We start from the raw sequence: 21,793 nt of genomic DNA on the forward strand, positions 1-21,793 counted from the left end.
CCTTTTCTCCACCTTCTTGCCAAGACCTGTCCTATCTTGTCTTCTTCATGATCGCCATTCTAACAGGTGTGAGGTTATAACTCATTGTGATTTTGATTTACATTTTCCTGAGGATTAGCGATGCTGAGCATCTTTTCATGTTCTTGTTGGCTATTTGTATATCATCTTTGGAGAAATGTTCATTCAAGTCTTCTGCCCATTTTAAGATCAGATTGTTTGCTTTTTGCAATTGAGTCGTCTGAGTAATTCATATATTTTGGATATTAACCCCTTATCAGATAGATGATTTGCAAATTTTTTCCCCCATTTTCTAGGTTGCCTTTTCACTTTGTCGATTGTTTCCTTTGCTGCGCAGGAGTTTTTGGTTTGATGTAGTTCCACATATTCACGTATTTTTGCTTTTGATGTCATATCCTGAGTTTTTATTTTATTTTTGTTTTGTTTTTTAGGGCCGTACCTGAGATATATGGAGTTTCCCAGGCTAGGGGTGGATTTGGAGCTGTAGCTGCAACCTACACCACAGCTCATGGCAACGTTGGATCCTTAACCCACTGAGCAAAGCTAGGGGTTGAACCTGCATCCTCATGGATACTATTCAGATTCGTTTCAGCTGAGCCATGATGGGAACTCCGTGAGCAGCCATTTTAAATCAAGTCAAACATGCTTGAAACCCATGGAGCCTCTTAAATGGCTCCAATATTCCTTTGTGCAAGATGCAGAAGAGGGTATTCAAAAGTTAGCTGTAGGAGTTCCTGTTGTGGTGCAGGGGTTAACGAATCCGACTAGGAACCATGAGGTTGCGGGTTCGGTCCCTGCCCCTGCTCAGTGGGTTGAGGATCCGGCATTGCCGTGAGCTGTGGTGTAGGTTGCAGACACGGCTCGGATCCCGCGTTGCTGTGGCTCTGGTGTAGGCCGGTGGCTATAGCTCCGATTCGACCCCTAGCCTGGGAACCTCCATATGCCGCGGGAGCGGCCCAAAGAAATAGCAAAAAGACAAAAAAAAAAAAAAACCAAAAAAAAACCAGTTAGCTGTAATGCAGTAAGAAGTGTCACCTATTATTATTCTTTTTGTTTATTCCAGCTCCCCAAACAGTGTCTTTTATTCTTTTACATAGTGGATGCTCAATAAATATTTGTTGAATCAGAATGAAGTCCACTTAGTGCTCTAAGCTAGCTCCCTCTCCCCCACCACTGGTTTTCACATACCAAGGTCTCCAATTGCTTCCCTGTCTAGCTTGTAAGCCCACAAAGCTCACAAAGGAAAATACCAGTTGTGCTCAACAGGACCCCACTGTCTAGGACAGCATAGTCCCGAAGGAGAATGATGGATTTCCACATCTGCGACAGGCTCTGTTCTCACTTGTCCAGACCTATTAGAGTTTCACAAACGCTTTGTTTGCAAACATCAGTGAATACCACCAGTGATGGAAGACAATATTCACTGCCGAAACTGTTATTTTATTTCTTGGCCGTGCCCAAGGCATGTGGAAATTCCCAGGTCAGGGATCGAACCCGTGCCACAACCGTGACCTGAACCACAGCAGTGACAACGCTGGATCCTTAACCCACTAGACCACCAGGGAACTCCCATAATACGTTATAATTAACTCAGGCTGAGTCCCTGGAGACTCTAGCCCTGTGGATAAGAAACTGAAGGATTTTCTTTCTTAAACAAGTCCTACATCTAGCTACAGTGCAAGAGCATATAGCAAATCTTTGAACGTTCCCTCCACAGAAAGTACAGATTTTTCCTGGGAGTCCTGGTGTAAAGCCAGGGAGACAGCTCCATAGCAGAGGCTGGGACTTCCTTCTGAATGCTTTCACTGCCAACCCACCTCCTGGTGGATGGCTACTCTTGCCACATGTAATAACAAAGGGGATGTGTGTGTATGTGTGTGCGTTTGTGCCCCAAGGACGTACTATGTATTTAAAGGAACCAAGGCATGAACTAGTATACACATCTTTTGTGTAAAAATTGGGGAAATAACCTATATTCATATTTTTCTTTTGGTCTATTTGTATTTTGGAAGAAGACGTAAAGAACTAATAACTGGGGAGTTCTCATTGTGGCTCAGCGGGTCATGAACCTGACTAGTATCCATGAGGATACGGGTTTGATCCCTGGCCTCGCTGAGTGGGTTAAAAATCTGGTACTGCTGTGAGCTGTGGTGAAGTTTGCAGATGTGGCTTGGATCCCACGTGGCTGTGGCTGTGGCATAGGCTGGCAGCTGTAGCCTGGGAACCTCCACATGCCACAAGTGCAGCCCTAAAAAAAAAAAAAAAAAAAAAAGAACTAATAACTGATTACTTGTGGGGTTGTAGTGGAAACTGGGTGGATGGGAAACAGGAAAGGAAGACTTTTCGCTTTATTTCCACACCTTTTGAGCCTTGTGAAGGGTATTACCTAGTCAAAAAATAAATGAAAAATGTAAACACAAATATGTCCTAGTTCAGATATTCTTGAAAACACTTTAACACATAATATATATACAATATATGTTTAGTCCTATTTTGATTACCTGTCATTGAAAATATCTTGGAAAAGGCAAAATTAACCTTCCACTAAGTAATCAGTCTTTGTTGCTATGACACAAAGGAATTACAAAATCTGAAATTTCAAAGTTCCTTGGTAGTCCTCCACTCCTAATTTTCCAGATGTAACTTCAGAAACTTGGGTCTTGTAGTTATTTTCTTCCTCATCTTGGTTAATATCCCTGGGCTTTATTATTGGCAAGTTGTTGAGTCAAGCTTTATTCTTGTAAAACTAACCTTTGCAGGGAGGGCAGCATAAAAGATACTTTCCACGATGCAGGGAAAAGACTGTGCATCAATCAGGATTTTTCTAAACACAGGCTTCGAAAGATCCAAGTTTCAGGAGTTCCTGTTGTGGTGCAGGGGTTAACGAATCCGACTAGGAACCACGAGGTTTCGGGTTCGGCCCCTGCCCTTGCTCAGTGGGTTAAGGATCCCGCGTTGCCGTGAACTGTGGTGTAGGTTGCAGACGTGGCTCGGATCCCGCTTTGCTGTGGCTCTGACATAGGCCGGTGGTTACAGCTCCAATTCGACCCCTAGCCTGGGAACCTCCATATGCCGCAGGAGCGGCCCCAGAAAAGCCAAAAAAGACCAAAAAAAAAAAAAAAAAGATCCAAGTCTCATTCTACATGTTCTGTTGTTTCCTTATGATACGTTTTTTTCACCTAAGGATTGCGCCTTTAAAAAAAAAAAAAAAACCATTTAGTTTTTCCCCCCCAAACAAAAAAGTTTTAGTTGTATAATTGGCACACCAAGGTCTTAAAAGAACCCAAAACAGAATGGCAGGGTTCTCTGAGGGTAGCTTTTTCTTCTTTTGATGTACAGGACATCGCCTTTAACTATTCTTTCAACCTATCACAGGCGACTGAGAGCCACAGATGCAAAGAGATCTTCGATAAACGTAAAATAATCCAAACAACCCCCTGAGATCACGGGCTACTTCCCTTGGTTCACACACATCCATATACACTTAGTCGGGTTCGTCACACCTCTTAACCGGCTGCCAGGGGCGTTGGGCACCTCTTCCACAAACAGGCTGCCCTTGTCCCAGGTTGGGACCCGAGCCCTCGGGCTCACGCTGAGGGGCGTGGGAAGGCGGCCGGGCTGGGGCCGTTCCCTTGTGGGCAGCCACTGGGCCTCCGCCAGCCTGGTCTGTTCCCAGCCTGATCTGTTCCCTGGGCTCTGCCGGCTCCCGCCTCCCTCTGCCTGCCATTCGCCCACCCGTTGGCAGGGCACCGCTGTCTGCGGCCAGCTCAGACCTCTTCTCCCCATTCCGCGCCCCCCAAAGCGGGGTCAACTTGTCGGCTCCCAGAAAAATTGGATAACTACACAGCGCGACTGGGCGTGCGAATACGGAGGCGCGTGCGAACCCTGTGCGCGCGCACGTGAGCGTATATGCGCGCGCGCTCGTTTAACTCGCGCCCGTGTGGAAACCAGACCTGTGAGAAGGTTCCTCTTGCTAAGTTTCGGCCCGGCTGCAGTTGCTACCAGTCCCCGACAAGTGACAAGCGCTGCTTCATAGTTTAAAATTCAGTCCAGTGATTCTTGGTAAGACACACCCACACCAGCAATGTGTCCCTATCTTGCTTTAGAAAGCTGGGCAGCTTCTGGTGCTGGAAACCTGAAGCCGTCCTCCCACGGCTGCCCTCACGTCTTGAATTCTTGCTCCTCCTCGCGTATTCCTCCCGCTTTTCTCTTTCCGCTCCGTCTTCCATTCGCCCTTCTTTCTCGTCTTCTCTTTATCTTGCCTCCTCCCGACCCCCGTCCCCCGCCGCGTCTTCCACCTTCCCCACTCCTCTGTCTTTCTCTCTCTCATTTTCCTTCTCCTCCCAGCCTCCCTCCCTTGCATTTCTCCCCGCCCCTCCTCCCGTTACCCCCTCCTCGCACCCCCCACCCCACCCCCGTTGCCCTCGGTCTTAAGTCTAAGTCTCTCTAGCAGACTTCTCTGCCTACCCTACTGTTCTAACTCCCCAAACTTTCAGCCCAGACTGCTTCTAACTTTAGGGGATCTGTCTTCCAGATTCACTTGAGTCTCTTTCTGGACGCTCTCTTCTCTCGTATAAATTAATTTGCTTATCTGTACCAATACAATTTGTCTTTTTTTTTGGTCTTTTTGCCATTTCTAGGGCCGCTCCCGCGGCATATGGAGGTTCTTAGGCTAGGGGTCGAATGGGAGCTGTAGCCGCCGGCCTACGCCACAGCCACGCCAGATCCTTAACCCACTGAGCAAGGCCAGGGATCGACCCCGCAACCTCGTGGTTCCTAGTCGGATTCCTTAACCACTGAGCCACGACAGGAACTCCCCAATACAATTTGTCTTACTATAATTATAAAAAACCCTTCATTTTTCTTTTTTCCGGTGCACCTGCAGCCTATGAAAGTTCTCGGGCTAGGGGTCCTAGTCAGAGCTGCCGCTGGGTCTTACTCCACAGCCTCATCGACACCTGGATCTCAGCCGCATCTGTGACCTCCCGCAATGCTGCATCTTTAACCACTAAGTGAGGTCAGCCCCGCACTCTCACAGACAGTAAATCGGGTTCTTAACCCGCTGAGCCACAGCAGGAACTCCTTTTTTAAAAAAATTAATTATTCTGAGACAATGATAAGATAAAAAAATTTATATGAAAAAAATTGTTCTAGTTTGTTTTGTAAGTTTTATATGCATGTTACATTTCACAATGCAAACAAACTTTGCACACTTTTTATTGGATTGATTTTTAGGATCATTAGGCATTTAGTTGCTGTTGTAAATAGGCTTTTTTTTTTTTTTAATAGGAAAGAGCCCAGGATACTTTTATTTATTTATTTTTTTAATAATTTTTTTTATTTTCCCACTGTACAGCAAGGGGGTCAGGTTATCCTTACATGTATACATTACAATTACATTTTTTCCCCCACCCTTTGTTCTGTTGCAATATGAGTATCTAGACAAAGTTCTCAATGCTATTCAGCAGGATCTCCTTGTAAATCTATTCTAAGTTGTGTCTGATAAGCCCAAGCTCCCGATCCCTCCCACTCCCTCCCCCTCCCATCAGGCAGCCACAAGTCTCTTCTCCAAGTCCATGATTTTCTTTTCTGAGGAGATGTTCATTTGTGCTGGATATTAGATTCCAGTTATAAGTGATATCATATGGTATTTGTCTTTGTCTTTCTGGCTCATTTCACTCAGTATGAGATTCTCTAGTTCCATCCATGTTGCTGCAAATGGCATGATGTCATTCTTTTTTATGGCTGAGTAATATTCCATTGTGTATATATACCACATCTTCTGAATCCAATCATCTGTCGATGGACATTTGGGTTTCCGTGTCCTGGCTATTGTGAATAGTGCTGCAATGAACATGCGGGTGCAAGTGTCTCTTTTAAGTAGAGTTTTGTCCGGATAGATGCCCAAGAGTGGGATTGCGGGGTCATATGGAAGTTCTATGTATGGATTTCTAAGGTATCTCCAAACTGTTCTCCATAGTGGCTGTGCCAGTTTACATTCCCACCAACAGTGCAGGAGGGTTCCCTTTTCTCCACAGCCCCTCCAGCAGTTGTTATTTGTGGATTTGTAAATAGGCTTTTTATTGCCAGTGGACTCTTATGCTGGTGTGTAAGAATGCCAGTGGTTTGCATGCTGTCTTGTCCAGTGGCTTTGCTGAATGTTTTAAAGTTCTAATAGATTTAACAAAATAGTTTAATTACCAGATGCAAATAATTTGGGCTTTCTGTCTTTTTTCTTGGTCAGTCTAGCTAACGGTTCATCAATTTTGTAATCTTTTCAAGGAGCTAACTTTTGGTTTTTGATTGTCATTTTCTTCCTCTCTATTTCATTTACTTTTACTCTAAAATTTATTATTTCCTTCTGCTTGTTTTGGATTTAGTTTGTTCTTATAAGTACCTTGTGCTAACCGATTGTGCCCCTGGAGCTACATTACCTGTAGTTTCTTAAACTGGAAGGTTAGGTTATTTATTTGAAAATTTTCTTTTTTGTTAACATAGGCATTTACAACTATAAATTTCCCTGCAAACACTGCTTTTACTGCATCTCATAAACTTAGGTATTTTTAAAATTTTTATTTATTTATTTATTTACTCAATGAATTTATTACATTTGTAGTTGTACAATGATCATCACCATCCAATTTTATAGGATTTCCATCCCACAACTCCAGCACATCCCCTCACCCCCCAAACTGTCTCCTCCAGAGACCATACGTTTTTCAAAGTCTGTGAGTCAGTATCTGTTCTGCAAAGAAGTTCATTCCGTCCTTTTTTCAGATTCCACATATCAGTGAAAGCATTTGATGTTGGTGTCTCATTGTCTGACTGACTTCACTTAGCATGATGATTTCTAGGTCCATCCATATTGCTAAAAATGCCGGTATTTCATTCCTTTTAATGGCTGAGTAATATTCCATTGCATATATGTACCATATCTTCTTGACCCACTCCTCTGTCGATGGACATTTAGATTGTTTCCATGTCTTGGCTATTGAAAATACTGCTGCAATGAACATCGGAGTACATGTGTCTTTGTGAGTCATGGTTTTCTCTGAATGGATGCCCAGGAGTGGGATTGCTGGATCAAATGGTAGTTCTATTTTTAGTTTTCTGAGAAATCTCCATACTATTTTCCACAGTGGTTGCACCAATTTACAATCCCACCAACAGTGTAATAGGGTTCCTTTTTCTCCACACCCTCTCCAGCACTTATTGTTTGTAGAGTTTTTGATGATGCCCATTCTGGCTGGTGTAAGGTGGTACCTCATAGAGGTTTTGATTTGCATCTCTCTAATAGTGAGTGATGTTGAACATCTTTTCATGTGTTTTTTGGCCATCTGTATGTCTTCTTTGGAGAATTGTCTGTTTAGATCTTCTGCCCATTTTCCGATGGGGTTGTTTGTTTTTTTGGTATTGAGCTGCAGAAGGAGTTTATAAATTTTGGAGATGAATCCCTTGTCAGTTGATTCATTTGCAAAGATTATCTCCCATTCTGTGGGTTGTATTTTTGCTTTGTTTAGGGTTTCTGTTGCTGTGCAGAAACTTTTAAGTTTAATTAAGTCCGATCTGTTAATTTTTGTTTTTACCGTCATGACTCTAAGAGGTGGATCTGAGAAGATGTTACTGTTGTTTATGTTAGAGAGTGTTTGGCCTATGTTTTCCTCTAAGAGTTTTATAGTGTCTGGTCTTGTGTCTAGGTCTTTAATCCATTTTGAGTTTATTTTTGTGTATGGTGTTAGGGAGTGTTCTAATTTCATTCTTTTCCATGTGGCTGTCCAGTTTTCCCAGCACCACTTGTTGAACAGGCTGTCTTTTCTCCATTGTATATTCTTGCCTCCTTTGTCATAGATTAGTTGGCTGTAGGTGCGTGGGTTTAATTCTGGCCTTTCTATCCTGTTCCACTGACCTATATTTCTGTCTTTGTGGCACTACCATATGGTTTTGATGATTGTTGATTTGTAGTATAGTCTGAAGTCCAGGAGCCTGATTCCTCCAGGTCCATTTTTCTTTTTCAGAATGTCTTTGGGTATTCTGGGTCTTTTGTGCTCCCAAACACACTTTAAAATATTTTGTTTGAGTTCTGTGAAAGATGTCCTTGGTAATTTGATAGAGATTGCATTGAATCTGTATATTGCCTTAGGTAGTATAGTCATTTTGATAATATTAACTCTTCCAATCCAAGAGCATGGTATGTCTTTCCATCTATTTGTGTCATTTTTTTATTTCTTTCATCAGTGTCTTATACTTTTCAGAGTGCAGGTCTTTTGACTCTTTAGGTAGGTTTACTCCTAGGTATTTTATTCTTTTGGATGCAATGGTAAATGGATTGCTTCCCTAATTTCTATTTCTGATCTTTCATTGTTAGTATATAGAAATGCTGTCGATTTCTGTGTATTAATTTTGTATCCTATGACTTTGCCAAATTCATGGATGAGCTCTAAAAGTTTTCTGGTAGAGTCTTTAGGATTCTCTAGGTATAGTATCATGTCATCTGCAAATAGTGATAGTTTTACTTCTTCCTTTCCAATTTGGGTTCCTTTTACCTCTTTTACTTCTCTGATTGCTGTGGCTAGGACTTCCAAAATTATGTTGAAGAGTAGTGGTGAGAGTGGACATCCTTGTCTTGTTCCTGATCTCAGTGGGAAAAACTTAGGTATGTTGTGTTTTTGTTTTTATTTATATCAGAGTGTTTTCTTTTTTTTTTTTTGTCTTTTTGCTATTCCTTGGGCCGCTCCCGCAGCATATGGAGGTTCCCAGGCTAGGGGTCGAATTGGAGCTATAGCCACTGCCCTATGCCAGAGCCACAGCAACGTGGGATCTGAGCCAAGTCTGCAACCTACGCCACAGCTCATGGCAATGCCGGATCATTAACCCACTGAGCAAGGGCAGGGACCGAACCCGCAACCTCATGGTTCCTAGTCGGATTCATTAACCACTGCGCCACGATGGGAACTCCTATATCAGAGTGTTTTCTAATTTCTCTTGGGATTTCTTCTAATTCGTTATTTAGGATTGTGTTAATTTCCACACGTTTGTGAATTTCCCACCTTTACTTCTGTTATTGATTTCTAATTTAGTTCCATTGTGCCAGACATACTTTGTGTAATTGCAGTGTGTTAGGGGATCTGGAATTGAGGTAGCTGGGGCATAGATCTCAGCTGTGGCTTGCATTTGATCCCTGGTCCGGGAACTTCCATATGCCTCAGGTGTGGCCATAAAATTAAAAAAAAAAGTAGACTTTTTTTTTTTTTAAATGGCTATATGCCACACTTGTGGCAGTGCTGGATCTCCTAAACCAATGCGCCAGGCTGGTGAGTGAATCCATGCCTGAGTCGCTGCAGCTGGATTTTTAACACACTGCACCACGGCAAGGACTCCTGTTTTTTTTCTTGTAATATTAGTATAGCCACTCTAACTTTCTTTTATTTACTGTTTGCATGTTATATCTCCTTCCATCTTTTTGCTTTTAGTCTATTTGTGTTTTTGAATCTAATTTGGGTGTCTTATAGATAGCATATATTTGAATCATAAAGAAAAATCAGTTTTTACCAGTCTCAGCCTTTTAACAGGAGTGCTTCATGCTGTCATTCAGGGAACCAAGTTGATTTTTTTCGCTCCCATCATTAACACCTGGGTTCCCAGGCAACCCTGGAGGTTTGCATCCCAGTCACTTGGGAGAAGAAAGGAGAATGGTGCTTGCATAGGAGGTTTTTGTGGGACAGGCTTGGACATGGTGCCCACCACTTATATTCCATCCAGCCACTTAACTGCAAGGGATGTTGGGAAGTGTACTTAGCTCTATGTTGGGGGAAAAAGAAGAAAGGGATTTTGTGAGACTGGCAGAGTCCACCACAGTGATATAAGAGAAGGACAGTGTATTTGAAAATAACATTCCCTTGGAGTTCCTGTCGTGATGCAGTGGTTAACGAATCCAACTGGGAACCATGAGGTGGTGGGTTCGATCCCTGGCCTCGCTCAGTGGGTTAAGGATCTGGCATTGCTGTGAGCTGTGGTGTAGGCCAGCGGCTACAGCTCTGATTAAACCCCGAGCCTGGGAACCTCCGTATGCTGAGGGAGTGGTCCTAGAAAAGGCAAAAAGACAAAAAAAAAAAAAAAAAAAAAAAAGAAAGAAAGAAAGAAAGAAAGAAAGAAAATAAGAAAATAACATTCCCATCAATAGGGTTTCATATTCTGATAGCTAAAGATCTTGCTGATAATGTCTTTAAATCAGATACCTACTGAGGTGGTGGCTGTTGGAACTGTAGTCCAATAGAAGTCATGGCTCTGGATTTCACTTAGACAGCAGGAGGAATTAACACTGCAGTTGACAAATTATGACAGACCTAGTAGAAGGGATGTGTATTCTCCCTGGCAAGGAATATCGGGCATATAGGACTCAAAAAGGAGAACCTGTCTGTGAATCCACAAAGAAGCATTGAGGCTGCACAAGATTGGAAGCTGGTGTCTGTTTACATAACTTGCAGCCTTTGGGGAATTTTAGGATAAATGTTTTACATTTATTTTAGTAATACTAGGAATAAAAATTGGCACAGGTGCAGTAAAAAGTAAGTTTTAGGAGCACATCAAGAGCTTTCTCACTTGAAACCAAACAAGTAACGCATCATTTGTATTTAGAAGACTAGAAAATGAAACCTGAAGGGAAAGCTACGAAGAGCCGCATGCATAAGCAAATTCAAGTGAAACTGTCCTTAAGTTGCAACCAAAAAAGGGAAGCTGTTGAAAAACGTTGCATCATTTCTCTTAGTTTGGGTTTTTCCAGAAATAGACTCTTAGACCTGGGAACAAGTGCAAATGATTTATTTGCGAAGTGAAGGTGACATGGACGGGAATGGGGATGTTACCGGGATGGGAAACATTATGGTAGAGGGCAAAGCTGAAATCTAAGCCACAGGAAAACTCTGGGAAGCAGTCTGAAACACACGCCTCACAACCATGTCTTGGGAGGCTGGGGGTGTTGGACTATTTGTACGCCACCTCCTGAGCATCATTGATTAGGGTTGTTTTCCGGTGCTTGTTAATTCTTTGGCATTTCTAGACTGCCATGCATATGTGGGCCATGTGCCTTCCTGTAGTTCCAGAAAAGCATAATAAGGCCCAGATACCAGCAGTGGAAAACCACTGGTGCACACTGAAAGGCCCAAGGGATCTGGGCAAGGTGCTGGCTGATAACGTCTGTCGGAGTCACCTCTGCAGCACACAGCTCCACTGGTGCCTCACTGACGTTCATTCCATCCTGTCACTGCTCCGTCAGGTTGAGCATATGAAATGTTCATGACAATTCAGTTCTTCTAGTCTTCACCTCTGTTGCCTAAGAATTCCTGTAAAAAAATCTGAACCAATTCAGAAATTTTTGTTCTGAAAATCTAAAGTGACTTTCTGGTTCATTCATCATAGAGATTTCGAGCTGTGATCCATCAGGGGGAAAAGCCCTCTTATTTTGCCTTGCTTGTCTCTCACTTGGAAAAGAGGTGCTTCCACATTAGAGCCAACCTCGGTCAGCACCACGGACAGCACCCGCAGAGGCCAAACAGCTTCTGAGGACTTGGGATCAAGGACAGAGTTATCACAGATCAGAAACTATTTGGGGGGCTCTAGCACAGGCTCAGAAGAAGGGAAGGCTTGAGGGCCCAGGGATGATTTTCTCTTTCTTGAGAAATGCTATATTTGTTAGGAGAAGATCAAGATTTGGGTTGAGGAGGATTGAGAAACATGGAGTCTGGTGAAGTCCCCAGAGGTGCTTCAAAGATTTTTTGTTGACCGTTGATCTCTGAACTCTCTGTGTTATCTGTTTGTATCTAAGACATCTCTACTGGCCACTATGAGCACAAATCAGGAACTAAAGTAAAAAATGAAGATAACAATTGATGTGAAGTGGACTGGTTGATGAATATCATTCAGGGAAGGACAGTTATTATAGGTTTGTTTAGCAGGGCCACTCTAGAGGGTTGTGTAGGTTATTCAAATGAAAGAGCCACCAGCCAAGGGACAAATAGATATGAAATCAAACGCATGCTCTGCTGAGTAAACTGTGGGCCCCAGGATAGTTTTCACCCACTTAGAGCAAGAATTGCCTAATTCCCCAAAACATGAATTATAGGTTAGTGGAGGGGTCCTGTGATCCATTATTAAAATGCAGAAGTGACCAAGAATGAGATAGGGTGGGGGTAAAAAAGAGATTGTGACAAACCAGAACCCAAGAGTTTACAGATAGAGAGGAGGACACTTCTTTCCACTATGGAACGACACCAGGAAGAAAGGGCTGGGGAGTACTGTGAGCTGTGTGTTGTTACCTCAAGGTACCTGGCTGTTAGGTTGAAGGAGGCTTAAGGAAGGAGGCAGACGGGTTAGTGAGGCTGGAGTTGAAGAACAAGCTGTGGCTGTGGCCACATGGTGAGAGACGACGTGCATGATCAGCCCTGATGCCTGAGAGAGCTCCCGTTGGGGCTCAGCCGTGATGAACCTGACTAGGAACCATGAGGTTTCGGGTTTGATCCCTGGCCTTGCTCAATGGGTGAAGGATCTGGCATTGCCGTGAGCTGGGTTGTAGGTGGCAGACTTGGCTCAGATCCCGCGTTGCTGTGGCTGTGGTGTAGGCCGGTGGCTGCAGATCTGATTCAACTCCTAGCCTGGGAACCTCCATATGCCATGGGTGTGGCCCTATGATGCCTGGGATAGTCCTTATGGACACAGAGGACTTTCTTAAATCCACCTTCATCTATTTCTAGGCAATATCTTGTGTCTCCTAAGTGGTTCTCCACACTTACTAAGAAGCAGATGATCAGAGCCCCAGAAGGTAGGAGTTATCATGCTGCCATCTTGGAAGAATTCATAGAAGCTGAGAATGGAGGGTGGAGCCAATTGCTGCAGAGAAGGGTTCTCACAGAGAATGATAGATATGAGCCTGGCTGGTATTTACCTTTTAAATTAACTATTATTATTTTTTTTATGGCTGCACCTGTGGCATATGGAAGTTTCCAGGGCTGGCATTTGGATTGGAGCTGCAGCTAGGGCCTATGCCACAGCCATAGCAACATAGGATCTGAGCTGCATCTGCGATGTATTCCACAGCTTGCAGCAATGCGGGATCCTTAACCCACTGAACGAGGCCAGGGATCAAACCCACACCCTGATGGTTCCTAGTTGAATTCTTTTCCACTGCACCATGATGGGAACTACTATGTTTGGGAATTCTTTTTATTTTGTCCCCCCACTTTTTTTTCTTTAGGGCTGCACCTGCGGCACATAGAGTTTCCCAGGGCAGGGGCCCCATTGGAGCTACAGCCTCTGGCCACAGCCAAAGCCACAACAACTCCAGATCTGAGCCGTACCTGCTATCTACACCACAGCTCATGGCAACGCTGGATTCTCAACCCACTGAGCATAGCCAGGGATTAAACCCGAGTCCTCATGGATGCCAGTCAGACTTGTTCCCACTGAGCCACGATGGGGGAACTCCTCTTTGGGAATTCTTTACGGAGAGTTTAGTGTCTTTGGTATGTGGGGAGTGTGAAAGCCACTGGGGCCTGAGGCTGGAACAGGGGCTGGGGTGTAAGGATGACTTCCCAGGAGCCACGAGTCAGAATATCCATGCCTTTCTCTAGCCTCCTCCCCATGGTTTTGACTGTTTCTCTGACTTGCTCTTGAACGATAGGCTGTGATGGGAGTGGCACTGCATGACTCCCTGAAATAGATCCTATTATATCTTGTACCCTCTGCTTGAGACTTTTTGAGGATTTCCTGCAAGTGGGAGCCAGTAACCATTAAGTCCAAAACCCATGAGCCCTCTGTGATTTGAGGAGACCTAAGATAGCCCTGCAGGTTGTGTAAAGAAATAACCAGCCAGCCCCCAGCTGTTTTAGCCACTGCAAGTACAGTGTCCGACAAGGAGTGTCCATCTGGTAGCTCTGACCTGGAGATGCTTCAGAAAACCCCCCACCATAATCAGATTAAAGCCCCATGATGCCCTGCTCAGGGGTGCAATGAACCTGCCAAACCAAGAGAGGTAATACATTGTCTTAAACCAGTGTATTTGGGGGAGATGTATTATTCTGCAATGACTAACTGGAAGAGCAATCAGACCAGAGTCTGGTCACTGCATCCATGTATATACCTTGTGCCTGTTCCAACAATAAAGTCTGACCTCCTTGGAGTGAAACCCTGGCAGTTTGTTTCCAAGATGTAAGCCCCAGGCTTCTGCCCACCTGAACTGGAAAGATCTGGCCATTTTTTTTTTTTTTTGTCTTTCTGCCTTTTCTGGGGCCGCTCCCGTGGCATATGGAGGTTCCCAGGCTAGGGGTCGAATTGGAGCTGTAGCTGCCAGCCTACACCTCAGCAACGCTGAATCTGAGCCGCATCTGCGACCTACACCCCAGCTCACAGCAACGCCGGTTCCTTCACCCACTGAGCAAGGCCAGGGATTGAACCTGCACCCTCATGGTTCCTAGTCGGATTCGTTAACCACCGCGCCATAATGGGAACTCCATGGCCATTTTTGGATATAAAAGGAGATTCTTTGAGGGCAATTTCCTGCGGCTCTCCAGCTCTTCCTTGGAATAAAGTTTTCGAATGCGGACCTGGTTCTTGTCTTTCTCCGGTCTCTCCAGTGCCTCTTGCACAAAGCCAGGCAGAGTGTCAGTTAACAGTGAACATCCTTAGAGGGAGGGAAGAATTCAGAAAGTTCACCTGATTTTCCACCGGTTACGGAGTTTCTTCCCCCGTCCCCCAGTCTAGCTTCCTGACTGTAGACAGATGCTCTCTATCTTGGTTGCCTTGTCTGAAAGGGGGGAAGGATTTCGGTTCAGAGTGTCTGATATACAGGAAGTCCCATATAAGGATATTGTCACGAATGTCTTTGCATTTCAGTGACCCTGTCCCTCATTCCGTGTGCTGGCAAAATGTCTGTTCTCTTGGATTCCTTGATCTTTTCCATGGTACTGTCACACCCCTCTCAGTGATGGCCCCTTTACTCTATTTTCCCTGAAGCAAGAACTGAACCGTGTTGAGGTTTTCAGAAATTTTAATGACCCGGGTTTGGGGAAGGGTGGAGGAGGAACCATCCCGTTTGTGAACTCAGGGAGTCCCATGGTCCCTTGGATGAGGGGATCTCCTTGACTCGGGGGGAGTCTGGTCACATCCCTTTCTAGCAGACACACACAGAGGAAAGAGAGACATCTCTCCACACCTGCATCAACTTCACAGATTGTGGCGAGAGCCGGTGGGGGAAGCTGTAGTAGTGCTGGCCATTCACCATCACCTGGAAGGGAAGAGTGTCCAAACGGCCGTCTGCGGCCAAACGACTTGCCGCCTTCCTTTCTCCTTCTTCCCCGGCACCCACTCCCTCCACCCAGAAAATGCCTCTGGGAGTTCCCGTCGTGGTGCAGTGGTTAACGAATCTGACTAGGAACCATGAGGTTGCGGGTTCGATCCCTGCCCTTGCTCAGTGGGTTAACGATCCGGCGTTGCCGTGAGCTGTGGTGTAGGTTGCAGACTCGGCTCGGATCCCACGTTGCTGTGGCTCTGGCGTAGGCCGGTGGCTACAGCTCCGATTCGACCCCTAGCCTGGGAACCTCCATATGCCGCAGGAGCGGCCCAAGGAATAGCAAAAAGACAAAAAAAAAAAAAAAAAAAAAAAAAAAAAAAAAAGAAAGAAAATGCCTGTGCACATGTTGAAACCCAGTGGACGTGCTTCTTTTAATAGACTCACTTTCAAGATGATTTCAGAGACTCATTCCCTCTATTTTTCTGCATGTCTCTTATTTCTCCAGGGAGGAGTTCCCACTCCGTTGCAGGGTCTCTCTTTGCTTGGCCTTTCCCCCCAGCTTCTAAGATTGCCATGCCTAAGAACTGTGTCTCATGAATCTTGAATCTCTGTCTTGCACAGAGCATCATAGGCTATGTGGTGAAGAGAATATTTGAACAATGTTTATATTGGTGAGGAGGTGCTGGAAAAATGTTTTTTTTTTTTTTTTTTGCTTTTTAGGGCCTCACCCACTGCATATGGAAGTTCCCAGGGTAGGGGTCAAATAGGAGCTATAGCCACTGGCCTACACCACAGCCACAGCAATTCCAGATCTGAGCCACATCTGCAATCTACACCACAGCTCATGGCAATGCCGGATCCTTAACCCACTGAACAAGGCCAGGGATCAAACCTGCATCCTCATGGATACTAGTCAGATTCATTCCCATTGAGCCATGACGGGAACTCCTAATCTGTCGTATTTAAAACATGTATAGGAGTTCCCGTAGTGGCGCAGTGGTTAACGAATCCGACTAGGAACCATGAGGTTGCAGGTTCGGTTCCTGCCCTTGCTCAGTGGGTTAAGGATCTGGCGTTGCCGTGAGCTGTGGTGTAGTTTGCAGACGCGGCTCGGATCCCATGTTGCTGTGGCTCTGGCGTAGGCTGGTGGCTATGGCTCCGATTAGACCCCTAGCCTGGGAACCTCCATATGCCATGGAAGTGGCTCAAGAAATGGCAAAACAAAACAAAACAAAACAAAACAAAAAACACGTATACCTTCTCACCCAGTTACTCCTGCAGTGTAAGTAGTGGGAAGCTGGTAATGAGAAGTGTGGTATAGAAACCTTAATGTAGGAGTTCCCGTCGTGGTGCAGTGGTTAACAAATCCGACTAGGAACCATGAGGTTGCGGGTTCGATCCCTGCCCTTGCTCAGTGGGTTAACGACCCGGCGTTGCCGTGAGCTGTGGTGTAGGTTGCAGAGGCGGCTCAGATCCCATGTTGCTGTGGCTCTGGTGTAGGCTGGCAGCTACAGCTCCAATTCGACCCCTAGCCTGGGAACCTCCATATGCCATGGAAGCGGCCCAAGAAATGGAAAAAGACAAAAAAAAAAAAAAAAAAAGAAAAGAAAAGAAAGAAACCTTAATGCAATGTCATTCTCGAGAGCAAAATATTGCAAACAACATGGATGTGCATGAATCAGGGTCTAGTTAAATCATTTTTGGTGATCCTTCCCCTGGAATCTTATACAAACAGGAAATAATGAGGACACCTCATGGATAGAATGACCTCTGCAGATACCTTCTTAGCCCACACACAAACCCTAGTCCTCATGGCGTGATATATACAGAAACCTACAACACCATCTCTCTCTCTCTCTCTCTCTTTTTTTTTTTTTTTTTTCTGGCTTCACACACATCTTGTGGAAGTTCCTGGGCCAGAGATCAAACCTGACCCACCAGGGAACTTGGTAACACCATTTGTTTAAAAACAAATGGAAATTCTCTTGTGGTGGTGCAGTGGGTTAAGGATCTGGCATTGTCACTGCAGCAGCTTAGGTCGCTGATGTGGCACGGATCTATCCCTGGCCTGGAAACTTCCATAAGCCTCAGGCATGGCTGAAAAAGAAGAAAAACGAAGAAAGAATCTCTCTATTTATTCATCCTCTATCAGGTGGGTGTCCTTGTATAAGCATGTGTTATGTCCGGAAGGAGTTGTATGAAAGCTAGTGTCAGTTGTCCTGGTTTGAGAGCAAAAGACTTCATTTTGGATGGATTATCATTACTCACGGGCATATTTTAACCACTTAGCTCAAATAATGACAGCGTAGGTAGAAAGGATACCTCTGGGGGATCAGGGCCGTTCTCCCTCTTTGAGGGAAAAGGCACATGAGCTGATTGTGACTCCGGTTAGATTTGGGGAAAGACCCGAGGGGGGCAGTATGAGCAGAGGGTGGTTTGAGATTCAAGGGGCCGGAGCCCTTCTGGGAGATGGACCCCAAAGGACAGTTGGGGCCAGGCCAGGGCGACTTGTGTCCTCCTGGGAAAGCCTAAGAGGGCACGGAATAGCTGGGTCCCAGGCACACGTACCTGGTACTCGTTTTGCAGCACCAAGATGTGCAGCTCAAAGGGTTGGCCGTCTGCAAAGGGCATGTCGGAGGATTTCACCTCACAGTTCCAGCTCCCGTTCTGCCGGCTGTTCATCCTCACGTATAGGCCGAAGCTCACTCGGAAGTGGAAGGCGATGTCTGAGTCCCCATCCGCTTCCGTGTGGAAATCCACCTGCATTTCTGGGTTCTTGCTAATGGGCAAAGCACACAGGCTCTTGAGCAGGCCCCTTCCTTGTGGGGGAACCCATGGTTGACACATGCCTGCATGTCCTCCCCAACTCCTCCCTGGTAGAAGGAGGGCCTTTCTGGGGGCTGCTGTGATCCTTGCTCCTGGGGTGCTGCTTCGGCTCCTCCTGTCCAGGGTGGTGAGATGCCCTCTTGCTTGGCCCAAGGCTCGAACTGAGCAGCCATCGCCCCTGGCCTGCGCCTTCTGGTTGTTCATCCCCCGGAAACCCTATGCTTCTTGATAAAGAGCCTCAGCCCTGGCCCCTTTCCCCGGAGCCCGAGACCGGCCAACGTCCTGCAACTGCAGGCTCAATGCCTGGTGCCGTACGGCTCTCCAGGACCTGCGCCTGCAACGTGCTGCCATTATGCTTATCACACATGAAGTGACACCCTAAGCCACCCCGCCTTCTCCTGCACCTCCCCTCCTGTGGGCTATAGAGCACTCACCTGAAACAGACAGCAGGTTTCCCTCTGATTGTCACTGAGGAACCCACAGGCAGGGACACATGCTTCGTGTAGGGGACCTGCCATGGGGAGACGAGGGTGGGTGAGGGGCAAGGCCAGGGGTGGGCTCCCCTCCTACAGGAATATCCAGGGGGGCACAGGTTAGACAGCAGAGGACAGACTCTGAGGACCCCCTCTCCAGGCAGGTCCCTGTGTCCTTGAAGAGATGAGAGCGTCAGAGTTAAGAGCCAGGATTCAAATCCCTGCCCTGCCCTTCTTAGCAGTGAGATCTTAGCTCCATCACCTGCCTTATTCTGCCTCTGCTTCCTCAGGACAAGGAGGATATTCAGAAATTCATAGACTGTTTTCAGGAATCGATGTGGTGCTTATGCCAAACCTTTAGCCCAACCCCTGGCACGTACAGGGTCCATACGGGGGCACCTATTAGAAGGAGAAGGGCCCTTTCTGGAACACTCTCTTTTCATTATTTTCTACCATCTGAAACTCTGAAAGTTTCAGGACCGGAGGATAGAAACACCTGAATATAACAATTCACTCCAGTGGAAAACATTTGTGTTAGGAGAGAGGGAGACGCCCGTGTGCGGGATTGGTGTATGCACAAAATGACCAAGGAGATGGCCTTCCCGCTGTGGCCAGGGGGTGAAGGATCTGGCTTCCATCCCCGGGCCCTGTGCAGTGGGTTAAGGATCCAGCGTTGCCACAGCTGTGGGGTAGCTCGCAACTCTGGTTCGGGTTTGATCCCTGGCCTGGGAACGTCCAGAGGCCATGGGCGTAGCCCAAACAAAAAATTATCAAGGCGAGTGCATGTCTTTTCAAGAATGTGTCCCTGTTGCTGAGAGCATAGTCCCCGCACAGAGTGTGTGGGCCGGGAACCTAACTGGGGAGAATCTACAGGTTGTTGATTGAAATCTGTAAACTGTCTGCACTGAGGCTGAGCTTGGAGCTTCTAGCTTCAGGTGATTTGATTTTCTGAGAGCAAATGCCCCAAAGGCTGTCCCCTGGGGGCCAGGCTGTGCTCCCCCTCCTCCCACGAGGCCGCGAGAAGGGCTGACTGGGGGTGGGGACCTGAGACAGGTCCCAGTGTGTGGACACGGACTGGAAATGCAGTGCCCTGCAGTCTGAGGTCACCTCCCCCCACTCCTCTTGAGAAGGGGCATCTAGGACCCTCGTTGTGCTCATGTTAAGCTCAGAGATGCGTTCGGGGGGGACCCACAGTCCCCAAGACCACATTTCTGCCAACAGGGATCCACACTGATCCCCATGGAAACACCCACTGAAACAGTCACTGCTGGGGGAGTTCCCGTAGTGGTGCAGTGGAAAGGAATCTGACTAGAATCCATGAGGATGAGGGTTCGATCCCGGATCTGGCATGGCCGTGAGCGGCGGCATAGACCACAGATGCGGCTCAGATCTGGTGGTGCTGCGGCTGTGGTGTAGGCAGGCAGCTGGAGCTCCCTTTCAACCCCTAGCCTGGGAACTTCCATATGCTCTAGGTGTGGCCCTACTAAGGAAAAAAAAAAAAAAAAAGAGGACAAAAAAAGAAAAAAAAAGGGTCACTGTTGTGTAGGAGAGTTCCCTTCCCTGCAGACAAAGCCACATACGGAGTCACAGAGTCTCTCTCTCACGCATGCACACAGTCCCAGAAACATGCCACTCAGTGCATCACTCAGACCCCCCCACATTCCCACTCTGTGTGCACGCACAGATGTGCTGTACTCACACACACAGACCACAAAGACAAATGCACAGCCTCCCCCCTCACACTCAGGCACACGCTCCCTCATCCCAGGCAGTGGTCCCCATCCCACAAGAAGTCACGGTCCCTCGGTCGAGTTCACTGTCAGGCAGATACTGCCAGGGGCTGACACAGACCCAGGCTTGGCACCTGATCCCCGTGTACCATATCCCCAGGGTCTTGCTCACACACTCACAGCTCTTAGGAAAACAGGCCACAGAAAAGCCCACATTTCCATCTTCTACAATGTCTTGCCCTTGTTGCTCCTCCCTTTATGTGACTTGGGATCACAGAGGGCGTGTCTTTTCAACTCACCTGTGGCTCTGCCATGGTGGTGTCGTCCTCTGGGCAGCTCGTCTCCACTCTGCCTGGATTTGTGTGTGACCCTCTCAGAGTCACAGAATATAAAGGATCAGCCCCACCCTCTGGCTTGATTCCTGTTTCTCAGCCTCAGAGTTTCCCAACCGGGGTGATGGTGGGGGAAGGGGGTGGCAGAAATGGACCCAATGCCAACTATGCCCGGGGACCCGTCCTTGAGCAGGGCGTGTCTGTGATAAAGCAGCAGCTTCAGGGAGGGAAATGCCCTGGGAGGAAGGACCAGCAGGGCAATGGCTGCAGGAGGGTGGGCTGAGGGGGAGTGGGTCTAAAGCCAGCCTCCGAGCCTCGTCCCACGTCTCGACCCCACAGCCCGGGGCCGCTCAAAAGATGTGCGCGTTTCTAATGTGCACAGTGGAAGAGAGCTGGAGATCCTGGGGTAACCCAAAGAACTTGGGTCCCCTTGGCCCCTGTGGAGCCGCACCAACGTCCTGACCCTGGGTTGTGCTGAAGGCGAGTGTGGAGATTATGGCAGATGCCAGGCAAGGGCAAGGGGCAGTTCATGGGCCCCGGGGGCTTTCAGGCAAGGTGGTTAAAGGCAGCATTCGGGGCGAAGGCTGCAAGGTGCACCATTTCCTTCTGCTTGGTGGGTGGTGGGTTAAGAGGGTGATGTTTCGGGACCGTCATCCTTCGGGTTCCAGCCAGTCTGGGGTCTCCTGTTTGTGGTCAGCCTGCGGTCACTGTCCTCCACCTGGGTGGGGCCTTTGCTTCTGCAGAATGTCTCAAAGATACACATCAGGTTCTCGTGTTTTTCAGTTGAGGAGGAACGGGGGCTTTATCGCTGACCGTTGTTTGAGCCAACCCTCCTTATCTTGCTCAACTGCTCCTGTGTCGTTTCTGCCTTCCCTCCCTTCCCCAGGTAGCACCTGCTTGAGTCTGCTCTTTGCATCTCAGGCAAGGCCTAGGAGACCAAAGCCTTTTTCTACCAACAAGAAACTGGAGGACCCTGGAGGTCCCTGGTGGCTCAGCCAGTTAAGGATCTGGCATTGTTACTGCTGAGGCATGGGTCCCTGGCCCAGGCACTTCTGCATGCTGTGGGTTCCCCCCGAGCCCCCCAGAATAAAACTTGAGGATGCAGGTGCGTCTGTATTCAGGAGGGCCCCCCAG

The 21,793-nt window shown here is 47.0% G+C and overlaps 1 protein-coding gene across 1 annotated transcript; it reads right to left on the minus strand.

Moving 5' to 3' along the window:
• Positions 1 to 15,091: 15,091 nt before the first annotated feature.
• On the minus strand, positions 15,092 to 20,674 carry CLC (Charcot-Leyden crystal galectin; the record flags this gene model as incomplete). Its single annotated transcript, NM_001142841.1, is given in 4 exon segments — positions 15,092 to 15,292; positions 17,867 to 18,077; positions 18,559 to 18,635; positions 20,627 to 20,674. Coding segments are annotated over 4 exon segments (417 nt in total). The 3' UTR covers positions 15,092 to 15,178.
• Between the last annotated feature and the right edge of the window lie 1,119 nt (positions 20,675 to 21,793).

Source organism: Sus scrofa, chromosome 6 (genome assembly GCF_054392235.1).
Source record: "Sus scrofa isolate SSC_HxYL_T2T_F1_AM1 chromosome 6, Sscrofa_HxYL_maternal_Yorkshire_Landrace_v2.0, whole genome shotgun sequence".
NCBI classification, from domain to species: domain Eukaryota; kingdom Metazoa; phylum Chordata; class Mammalia; order Artiodactyla; family Suidae; genus Sus; species Sus scrofa.